General features: G+C 36.7%; 2 protein-coding genes across 3 annotated transcripts; one reads left to right on the top strand and one right to left on the bottom strand.

Annotated features, from left to right (window-relative positions):
* Positions 1–251: 251 nt before the first annotated feature.
* On the bottom strand, positions 252–1,365 carry LOC133880132 (uncharacterized). Of its 2 annotated transcripts, none has more exons than XM_062319013.1 (2): positions 755–1,365; positions 252–628 (listed from the first exon to the last, which is right to left on the bottom strand). In XM_062319013.1, the coding sequence occupies exons 1-2, from the start codon at positions 1,244–1,246 to the stop codon at positions 542–544; spliced, it is 579 nt and encodes a 192-aa protein (XP_062174997.1). In that variant the 5' UTR covers positions 1,247–1,365; the 3' UTR covers positions 252–541. The 2 variants fall into 2 exon arrangements, with proteins under 2 accessions (XP_062174997.1, XP_062174998.1); XM_062319014.1 differs by having other exon boundaries at positions 252–619.
* A 4,999-nt stretch (positions 1,366–6,364) lies between these two features.
* On the top strand, positions 6,365–10,799 carry LOC133880384 (uncharacterized). The gene is made up of 3 exons (XM_062319337.1): positions 6,365–6,560; positions 6,679–6,759; positions 10,554–10,799. The coding sequence occupies exons 1-3, from the start codon at positions 6,447–6,449 to the stop codon at positions 10,563–10,565; spliced, it is 207 nt and encodes a 68-aa protein (XP_062175321.1). The 5' UTR covers positions 6,365–6,446; the 3' UTR covers positions 10,566–10,799.
* The last annotated feature ends 380 nt before the right edge of the window (positions 10,800–11,179 follow it).

Below are 11,179 nucleotides of genomic sequence, written 5' to 3'. Positions count from 1 at the left end.
CAATTATCTGCAGCATGCTGATGTTTGTGATTTGCTTGATCATTATCTCTGACAATACCAAAGAGAGAGAGAAGTTTGCATACTTTAACTCCCTTGATCCCAGCCACCAACCGTAAACCACTAATCTAAATTGATATTATGTCATAGTTTTTAAACCAAAAAGAGATACAGACGAATAATAACAAAGATGTCAAATAGAAGCAAAAAGCAATTGTCAAAACTGATAATAGAAAGAATTGAAGGAACAAAAATAAAGAAAGAAAGGTTTTTATTCTTGATTAGTTTACAAATTATATTACAGAAAAAAGAAGATGAATTTATCTCAAACAGATGGCCCTGTCTGTCTCATTTTATATTCTGCAGGAAAAGTGCCAATGCGATTATTACATCCACTGCCTCTCAATCCAATTCGCCCACCATCATTGCATACACAGCAGCTGGCCCGACGGAAAGAGCAAGCAAGGAAGCACACTGGATGGAAACATAGAACCTCAAAATCCAGACTCTCCGACGAAATTTACAAGGGGAATGGAAGAACCCATCAGGCTTCAGCCGATTGAACTGACACCCTCTCCGTCACAATCTCCGCAAAATCTTCCTGATCAAACTGATATCCTAGCTTCCCAAACTCAGTTCCATAATACCCAAAGTATCAAAATTTTTGATCTGACAATTTTCATTATCGACAAAAAACAGAGCAACCCAGATGTTAAAGTTTCAAAAATTCACAAACATGGGGCAAACGAAAACAAACCTCGGGCTCCACTGTCCTCGCTGCCAAACAATCCGGCGGCGTTTCGAACAGCGATAAAGAGAATTGCTTATAAACCACGCCGACATCGAAGTAAATCAAGCCGGAGCTGGGTATGTCCACCCGAATCGCCTTCACTGGGAACCAAAGAAACAACTCCTGCGACAAAATCCCCGACAAGGACCCGATCTGACCGAAGGTCAGAGTCCCCGAAACGTTCCGATCGTAATGCAACGAGCTCTTGAAGTTGGCGCTGCAGGCCTGATCCAAGTGCACCTGGAACCGCCCGGTCTCATCAATGTCGAACTCTTTCACACCCTTGGGCAGCAGGCCCATCGGTAGCCCATGGGCCTCGAGGATTTCATATATCGACGACGACGACGACGACGTTAATGATTCTTTTGCACTGGAGACCGAGTCTGGGATTGATGTGAAGGTGATAAACGACATAAACGAGAGGCAAAGATATGTAAGTGGAAGCATTGCTAATTGCATTTGTGCTTCTTTGTTAATGCATAGGGAACGTAGTATTTAGGACGAGAGAGAGAGAGAGAGAGAGAGAGAGAGAGAGAGGGAGAGAGAGAGGACGCAGAAGGAGACAATTGGTGCCAGCTTGAGTACAGAGAGGATTAGGAGGAGGAGAGTTATCCAATTATTGGTGGCGACCGCCGATGCCGATGGGCGGGACCCTTTTCGGAGAGTGGATGACTCCCAATGATGTTAGTGAGGACTACACCAAGCCATTGGTAAACTGACACGTATATCGACAACGTAGTTTTGTTGTCATTTTATCACCCGAAAACTTTGATTTTGCTAAACGACTAAACATGCTGGCTGGCCGAGTGAGATAGGAAGGGGACGGTTTAAGATAGTGATACATACTATTACAAAGTTTGTGGTACAGTATTTTGTTTAGATCATGTCGATTTATAGAGATAAGAATATATTTATTACCCGTTAATTTTAAGATAAATTCGTATCAAATTTGTCGGTCGTGTAAAAAATTATCGATTTTAATCTAAAATAACTACGAGTAACAATCGGAATATCTTCGACCCCACGGCTCTCATAAGAAATCTCAATCTAGATTCCGTCGATGTCACTCACCAATGTTTCAATGAAACAAAAGATTGATTGACAAAATGAGAGTGCGTTTGTCTTGAAAAGGGATGTTTTACAATAGAGAATCCAAAGACTTGAATGCTATTTAGATCAACTATTTCTTCAGATAGAGCCATGCACACTGTTAAGGGGCAGTTCCAAATCCGTAATGTTTTTTAATGGGTATACAATAGTCTCTTTTTTTTTTTTCTATTATTATTATTATTATTTACTTCACAATACCAAGAGAAATGATTGAATAGGAGATAATAATTTGTATGAGAGACCCACAAAGCTACCCCACGACCTAAATATATATATATATACTTCTCCAATCTTATCTTGTGTATGGCCTCAAATTTGATCTTAAGACTTTTTCTTTATTTTGTTAAATTATCGCTTCCAAAAGCTTAAGCTAATAGAAAATAAAAAATTTAATTATTTAAATTATATATTTTAATACTTCCTCTCAACAAGTGAAGCCGTGAATTTTTTTTTAACTAAAATATTATGTGAATTATAGAGTTAGGATTCGAACTCACGACTCTCTCGTATTGAATCACTACTTATTCTAAAAACTTAAACTGATAAAAAAAACTGTAAATTTAATCATTTAAAATATATATTCTAACACATTTTCATATTATTCGATGTAACATCCAAACACATGCAAGTTTCGGCAATGGGGTCAGCTAAGGGTGCGTTTGAGATTGCGATTTTGTAAATAAAAAGTGCAATTTTGAACCAAATCGTAAAAAATGAATTATTTGAAAATTGCATTTTTAAAAAATTGCAATTTGAAAACGCAAGTGAGTGTTTTTTTGAAAACGCATAATTTTAAAGACTAACCTACTATTTTAAAGATCAAATTTCGATTTTGTCAAACGCAAATTGCATTTTTAAAATCGCTATTTTTAAATCGTATTTTTTAAAATCGCAAACTCAAACGTTTCTTAACCCAAATAATCAAGTTTAGAATTGGCTAATTAGTTTTGTTAAAGCCCAAAAAAAAAAAAAAAAAAAACATGGCTGAACTTTTCCTAAGAGAGAATCCTTAGAAATGTATAGGGGCTGAAAAAGTGAAAACCGACTGTGATTTCGTGCCGCTTTTCAGAAAGGAATTTTACGGTTTTGATTTCTGAAGGACCAGAGGCCCTCTGACACTTAAATTAGTAAAACTTTTCTAAAAGGGGGTAAAATGTCAAAAAGATAATCATTTAGCACTTTTTCGCCAGTCCCAACCAATAGCAAAAATAGAAAGTTAACACGTAAATAATACTTCAACAAAAAGAAAGGAATGAAACTAAAAGAACTAATTAAGATGGAATGAAATGGTATCTAAAAAAAAAAAATAATAAATAAAGATGGAATGAAATGAAATAAAAATAATCTGATTAGGAATTTGATTCTTGCACTACACCATCACAACAAGTGCACAACAACCTCTCACATGAGGGTAGAGCTCAGTGTGTGGGCTCCACCCTCATGTGAGGGGTTGTTGTGCAGTTGTTGTGTTGGTGTTATAAATCTAACATTTTCCTATATATATATATATATAAGAAATGATCCCTACACTCATTTCTCACAACAGCCCCACAACAAGCTGACGTGGCTGGTAATATTTTATTACTTTTTTTGTTTTGTTTTGTTTTCTTTTTGTAAAAAATAATAAAATACTACCGGCCACGTCAGCTTGTTGTGGGGCTGTTGTGAGAAATGATTGTAGGGATCATTTCTCTATATATATATATAGGGATTTGATTATTGTACAACACAAATACAACAACTGTACAACAACCCCTCACATGAGGGTGAGCCCCAGTATGTGGGACCCACCCTCATGTGAGGGATTGTTGTACAGTTGTTTTATTAGTGTTGTAAATCTAACATTTTCCATATATATATATATATATATATATATATATATATATATATATGAGATTTGATTCTTACACAACATCATCACAACAACCATACAACTCCTCACATGAGGGTGGACCCCATTATGTGGGATAGTGGGGTCCACCCTCATGTGAGGGGTTGTTGTGTTGGTGTTGTAAATTTAACATTTTCCTATATATATATATATGGGAGTGATCCTTACACTCACACTATACAACAATGACATAACACCAAGGTACAATGGAGTAGGGTCCATGTGTGAATCACACTCCATTGTGCCTTAGTGTTGTGTAGTATGTGTGTTTTAATCATTTATCATATATATATATATGAGAAATGATCTCTACACTCATTTCTCACAACAGCCCTACAATAAGCTGATGTGGCTGGTAATATTTTATTATTTTTTTACAAAGGAAAATGTTAAATTTACAACACCAACACAACAACCACACAACAACCCCTCACATGAGAGTAGACCTCACACACCGGGGCTCATCCTCATGTGAGGGGTTATTGTGTAGTTGTTGTGATGATGTTGTGTATGAATCAAATCCCTTTTACAAAACAAAAAAAATAATAAAATATTACCAGCCACATCAGCTTGTTGTAGGACTGTTGTGAGAAATAAGTATAGGGATCATTTCTCTATATATATATGAGAAATGATCAAAACATTCACAATGCACAACACCAAGGTATATTGGGGTGGAACCTACACATTGGTTCCCACGCCAATGTGCCTTGATGTTCTGACATTGTTGTGCACAAAAAGTGTAAGGATCACTTCCTTCTATATATATATATATATATATATAGAGAGAGAGAGAGAGAGAGAGAGAGAGAGAGAGAGAGAGAGAGAGAGAGAGAGAGAGAGAGAGAGAGTGAATCATTAGAGAATTTCCTGTCTCATGACTCTCATCTCTCGAAGGTTCCTATTTCGATTGAGGAAACACAAATTGGCTTCTTTGAAAAAAATAAATAAATAAAATAAAATAGAATAAAATAGATGATGTAATCCAAACAAGAGAATACGTTCCTATATAGCATAGAGTTAGTAATAGGAGATAAAGTTGTAGGCTTTTCTTGATTGGCCTCCACTAACGAGCTGGGCTCTTTTGTTGACTATCCAGCTACTTTTCTTTTCTTTTTTTTGATCTTTAACTTCGGATTGAAATTTCTTGTAATTTTTAAAAAATTATAAAATTTCAAAGTTTTTTACAACATTTAAAGCAAGAATCTGATGAAAATATACTCAATTATCAACTGTAACATGTCACATTTTTAATAATTAACGTTTTTCAATCATTTCGATGCTTAAAATTACTTCAATTTCGTAATTTAAGAATCTACAATTTTGTTTTTAGAGTGGTAGGAAATCCTACTCCCTAGCTCTGTGAAGTTCTAGCTAGTCTCATTAAGTCACTGCTATCCAACAAGTCACTTCTCTCGACCTAATAATTTTATGAGATATAATTCTCTACCAACTTTTCACACAACTAAAAACACAACTATTTTATGTGTCAGGCTCTTTGAAAAAAAAGAAAATCACAACTAGCCTATAATTCTCTGCCACATAGAATAGTTACGTTTTTAGTTGTGTGAAAAGTAGACAAGGAATCATATCTTTAATTTTATTTTAAAAAAACATACTCTTGCCTGTTTCCTTGGACACCTTCAACCTTCTATCTATTTCTAATTGGTCACATAAATAAAGTCCATGGAAATACATATTCTTATGTCCATGATTTTGCTAAGGAGAAATGATAAATATTATATATTTTTTTTAATATTTATTCAACAAGGTCTACGTGGGATTTTCAATTAACTTTGGATGAATCATTATTAATTTTTTTTTTTTAATAAAAAAGAAGTGATTGATTTGAAGTGTCACTTTAATATTATTGAGTAATTATAAGATAAAAATATAGGACATAACATTATTCTTTTCTAAGAGTAATACTATACATTTTGAATTTGGCATAGGTGTTGTAAAAAAAACTACAAAAGATCTCATGTAATTTTTTTAACGGTTCAGATTTAATTTTATTATCTCTCTTTTTTATGAAAAATTTAAAATTAAATATAGACCGTTGAAAAAACTATAGAAAAATAGTACCTAAGACAAATCTTTACATTTTTATCTCATAACTATCTCACAATGCTGACGTGACAGTCTTAACCAACTATTTTTTTTAACAATTACTGATTTAAAAGTTGGTTAACACTATCATATCAATATTATACTATAATTATGCGATAAAAATGTGATTTTTAGCATTACTTTTTTGGTAAATGGATTGTTTCCATTCTTATTTCTAGAAGCATACCCTTCTATCGAGTAATTCTACATGTATATTAAATGACCATAAAAAAATGAGATGGTATTTAAAATCACCGTTAAATATAAATGGTAATTTTAAAAGCTAATTCATTTTTATTTTATAAATCCGCATAAAATTACTTCATTCTCCCGCTATCTTGGATCAGCGGATCCAATCAGACGCCAATCCAATCAGATTAGTCGGGTTCAACGGGCTGTCCGGTTTAACCAAGGGTTATTACACTCAGTAGAGATTAGAGAAAACACAAAATAATATTATTGTAACCCAGAGAAGTAAAAAAGATTTCTCAAGGACCGATCAAATCGCATTCTCTTCCTGTGGTTTGAAAAGAAAAAGAGGAGAGGAAGATGATAAGAACTCGGTTGATATGGTTCGGTGTGGGGTTTTCGGTGGCAGGAACTGCAGTTTCCCGCTTGGTCTGGAGAGACATTGGGATCGATCGCTACGCTCTCTTCTCTGATGTAAGTAGCCGCTTATCAAACAAACATATTCCCTCCACTTTTTTTCTTTTTTTACTTTAAAAAAGATAAAAACTTTTGCTTGTTTTGTTTTCGTTTTGCATTTTCTTTTTACTTGTAGGTGAAGCAGAAATTTGATGCTCTGGAAGCCAGAGTCTTTAACCTCGAGGCAGTATCTTATCCGAAATCGAGTTCCGGTCAGGTAATTTCTCTAGTTTACGTGTTTCGTAACCTAGTAATTCTTCCTCCTTTTTTTTTTTTTTTCCCAGTTAATCAAATTAATGACCAATTTTATTTATTCTTTTATACAATATGCATTGGCGTTCCGACCATTAGACTCTGATTCTGTTATGAAGAAAGAAAAGTTGGAGAAAGTGAGATTATTAATTCAAGTTACCAATTTTGGGTCTATTTTTTATATGAGAAAAATTGTGAGACCCTTGTAATTAGTTGAGATTGAGGCTCAGTTTAGTTGATATTCAATGGGCTTTATGTTCATCGTCAACCATTAAATTTGATTCCATTGGAGTGGTGGTGTCCACAACCATACTGTTTAGCGTGCTAGTTGCAGTTCTATGGAGTAATTTCCTATGAATCGCAATAGCCACGGAGCTTATAGTTGCTTCAATATGCAAACAGTAATGATACATTCCTGGATTCTTCATATGAGAAAAATTGGCTAAGATGAAACTGTAAGTCCTTGACAAACGTTGAATGATTTGATTTCATCCTTTGGAGTTCATATGGACATACTATCACCTCATTAAGCTCATCAAACTTTGCACTCGATGGCCATTTTTCCGTATTAAGTTTCTCTTTTTGCAGTACACCCTGAGGGTTGTTCTCTTTACACCTCTTTTTCATCACAATGAGAATGTTTTGTGTCCTATTTGATTAACAGGTTGGTCTTATACAAATTAGAAGATCATTTTCATTGAACCATAGTGGTGAGTATGGTGAATGTCTAAAAGTAGTAAATTATGGTATTTATAGTAAGGTCCCTCAGCCAGGCCACAACCCTAAGGGTATTCTCATTCTCACCATGTTAGAAATCTTCTAGTAACATTTCTGTTTCAATTTTTTATTTTTTATTTTTATTTTTATAAGTAATCGACAAATTTTATTAAAAGTGTAAGGCGCCCCTAAATGCACATGAAGTATACAAAAGGAAACATCCAACTAGAAAGAGCAAAAACACCCCAATACACCCCCAAACCAGCAATCTCAACCCAAAGAAGCCTTCTAACCTATCAGAATTACAGCCAAGGTGAAATCCCCCACACACTTGTCTAACTTCTCCACCATCGTTTGACCCACATAATCAAAAAATTCCACTTGAAGCCCCACATGATGATGCCCCCATAAACTGCGCACAACGCTACAAGGCATGAGTCTTGCATTTTTCACAACTTAAACAGTCTTGCATTTTTCACAACTTAAACACTCGCCTATGGCATCATAGTTGATGGAGCACTTCAAATTTCTTAGCTTCTTGCTGCCTTTTATACCAAGATTAGAGAGAGAAGCCAATTCCTCACCACGATGTTCTTCTTCAATAACTGTCAAAAGAGCCAAAGACTGCTACTCATGACCCACACAAGAGATCCCCACAATAGGACAAATCTCCTTCACACAATGAAAAGCCCAATCTGAGTAACTAGAATCTCCTAATGCAATAGGGGGATAGATACACAGAGGGGAATAAAGGGCCTCTCCAACCTCACCGTCACCTTGCCTACCCAAACCATACGCAGAGAGAAGCCTAGAGGAAGCCGCTCCATCCAGAACTCCATCGGAAGGGAGAGGGAGGACCAAAGCCTCTAGACGGTGTTGAACTGAAATCTCTGGCGATTTCTGGGAGTGAACCAAAGTTGCTGGCGATTTCTGGGAATGAACCAGAGTTGCCGACGAATTCTGGGAACGAACCATAACTACTGGCGACACCTTGGAAAGATTCCCACCATCAATCAAACCCATGATTGCCATTTTCGAGCCTCTTGAAAACGAAGGAAGCTGAACCAAAGGAAGACACACCTGAACCGTCGACAATGTCTCTGGGGAGCCACCATCCAAGACAGAGGGACTCGTACAACCACGACCCACAGCAGAGCCCGAAAAGATTGTAGGTCTCAAGTCCAAGCCTAGCTTGGGGACCCTGTTGACAAAGGGCTTGCACGGCTGGATAAGGCCTTTCCCAGCCCGCAGCTTCACTCCTTTCTTGCGAAGTTTGGTGGGCTTAGACAAAATCAGCCAGGCTTTTGGGTATACTTAGGAGCCTTTAGGGTAGAACCGCTGGGCTTGGTAGTACTTGGCCCAAAAGCTTCCAGCCCTTCAATCACGCACAAAAGAGCCCGGTAAACCTCCACTTTGATATTTTCTAGTTGACCTCTCCACTCCCAAAGCAATCCGCAATTAGCCACGACAACCTTCCTTTTATCTTCCCGAACCTTCACGTTACCCTCTGAAGCACGGAAAGGGGAAGAATCCGATCCTCAAGCCTTGAAGCTTGACTTCTAACCCATATGGAGATGATGATACACTCGAGTATGAGGAAGAGGAGTTGGCTGACACTGATGAGGGAATCCCACTTTCTTGATCATTAGTAATTCAACATTTACTCTTGACCCCGAGACAAGAGGATCAATCTCAAAGGCACAAGATTTTTCGAACTCGCTGCACAATCAACCAGAGGGTATGTGATGTGATTATTGATGGTGGTAGCAGGGAGAATTTAGTGTCTAAGGGGATGGTTTTGAAGTTGGGTTTGAAAATTGAGAAGCACCCAGCCCCATACAAGATCGGATGGATCAAGCAGGGAACCAAGACACTAGTAACCTAGAGATTTCGTTTCACATTTTCAATCGGTAAGCATTACTCGGATTCTATTTTGTGTGATGTAGTGGATATGAACGCATGCCACTTAATCCTGGGAAGACCTTGGCAGTTTGACATGGATGCCCAGCAATAGGGAGGGGCTAACGTTTACACTATTTTTTGAGATGGTCGGAAGATAACATTTCGACCCTTATAAGAAGTCGAAAATTTAACTCATTTCAAGGGTAAGCCAATCCTCCTATCCACTAGATTAGAATTTATAGAAGAAGTTAAGGAGGCCTGAGACATCATAGCATTGGTGACCGAGGGAACTCCGAACTCCATCTCACAAAAAGTTCTCGAGATAATGCGACCAATGTTAGAAGAATTCCAAGACATCATGCCTGAAGAGATGCCCGAAGGACTGTCGCCCATGAGAGATATCCAGCACTATATTGACTTAGTGCCGGGAGCAAGGCTCCCAAACTTGCCACATTATCGAATGAGCCCAAAGGAGGTTAAAAAGTAATTGATGTGATATAAAAAATAAAATGTTTTGAAGTTGATTTTTTTTTAGAGAAAGGGAAGAGGGTTTGCCAAACATAGCTTATATTTCTGTTTTTCTTTTCCAAATCCTGTCCTTCCTTTGCACCATAAGTCCTATATTTCTTCATATTTTCTAGGCCTCTAACACCAAAACCCTAGCCCCTAACTATCCCAATATCCTACAAACCTCTGCTGCCAAATAAACCATAGTCAGTCTAAAGGTCTTTCTTTGCTGATATGTCATATAAACATGTTCTTTTTTTCTTTTCTTTTTTTGAATAATCTCAAACTTCTTGGGAGCTTTTGGCATAGTGGTAGCAAGCTGTCACCCTAGACAAGGAGAGCATGATATCATCCAAAGCCTTGAGTACTCTCCTGCTAGTTCTTATTTGAGATAACAACAATGGAGGTTAAGGACTTTGATCTGATGAATATGGCAATTGGTACCTAAAATTTTTATGTAGGCTACTTAGCTGACACGGGCACTGGGAGAGGAAAATGAATTGTGCCTCTGATTTCTTCTTTCTTTTTTGAGCTAGAGAGAGAAATGTGTTTTAGAACTGTTCTCTTCGATGTTTATCATTCATCCATATGTGTAGAAGTGTTCTAATGATTGCATTTACCCTCATTTGGCAGGCTGAAGGCTAGCTTTATTTGAAGCTCAGATCCATGTTACGTACAGGAAAAGAGGACTAAATAAACTTTATAATCTTCTGGCATAACTCGTCTGTTACGTTTCTTATCGAAAGTTGAAGAATGTTTCTTATGAAAAGCACAATGTACCACAGGTGATCTAGAAATCTTGACATGTCTTTCTTCCTTGTAACGAGGAAAAAGGAAAAAAAAAAAAAAAAATTGTTTTTCTTTGTTGTTTTGACATTAGTATTTAGGGCTATTATGTTTAGCTTCCATGGACCGACAAACTGCAATTACATCTAAGATGTAAATTATCATAAAGAGAGAGAAAAGAATACACTAATGCTCTGTTTGTTTCAACGTAAAATGTTTTTTATCGTAAAATATTTTCAACGAAATTATTTTTTAGAAATAATGGTTTCTCTGAAAATATTTTTCGATGTTTGGTTCGTACGAAAAAATTACCAACGTCGAAAAACCATCGATGACAAAATTTCAGCTGCCAGATTTTGGCTAGATTCATAGGGATCCAGCTTCTATTGCCAGATTTCAGCGATGGGGTTGAATCTGGCTATGCTGGCCAGATTCCAACCAGAATTGCCAAAATTTGGCTACGGTGGCCGGAA

The sequence above is a fragment of the Alnus glutinosa genome, chromosome 10 (genome assembly GCF_958979055.1).
Source record: "Alnus glutinosa chromosome 10, dhAlnGlut1.1, whole genome shotgun sequence".
Classification (NCBI taxonomy): Eukaryota; Viridiplantae; Streptophyta; class Magnoliopsida; order Fagales; family Betulaceae; genus Alnus; species Alnus glutinosa.
Note: the sequence above shows the minus strand (reverse complement) of the source record. Positions and strands in the feature narration are given on the sequence as shown.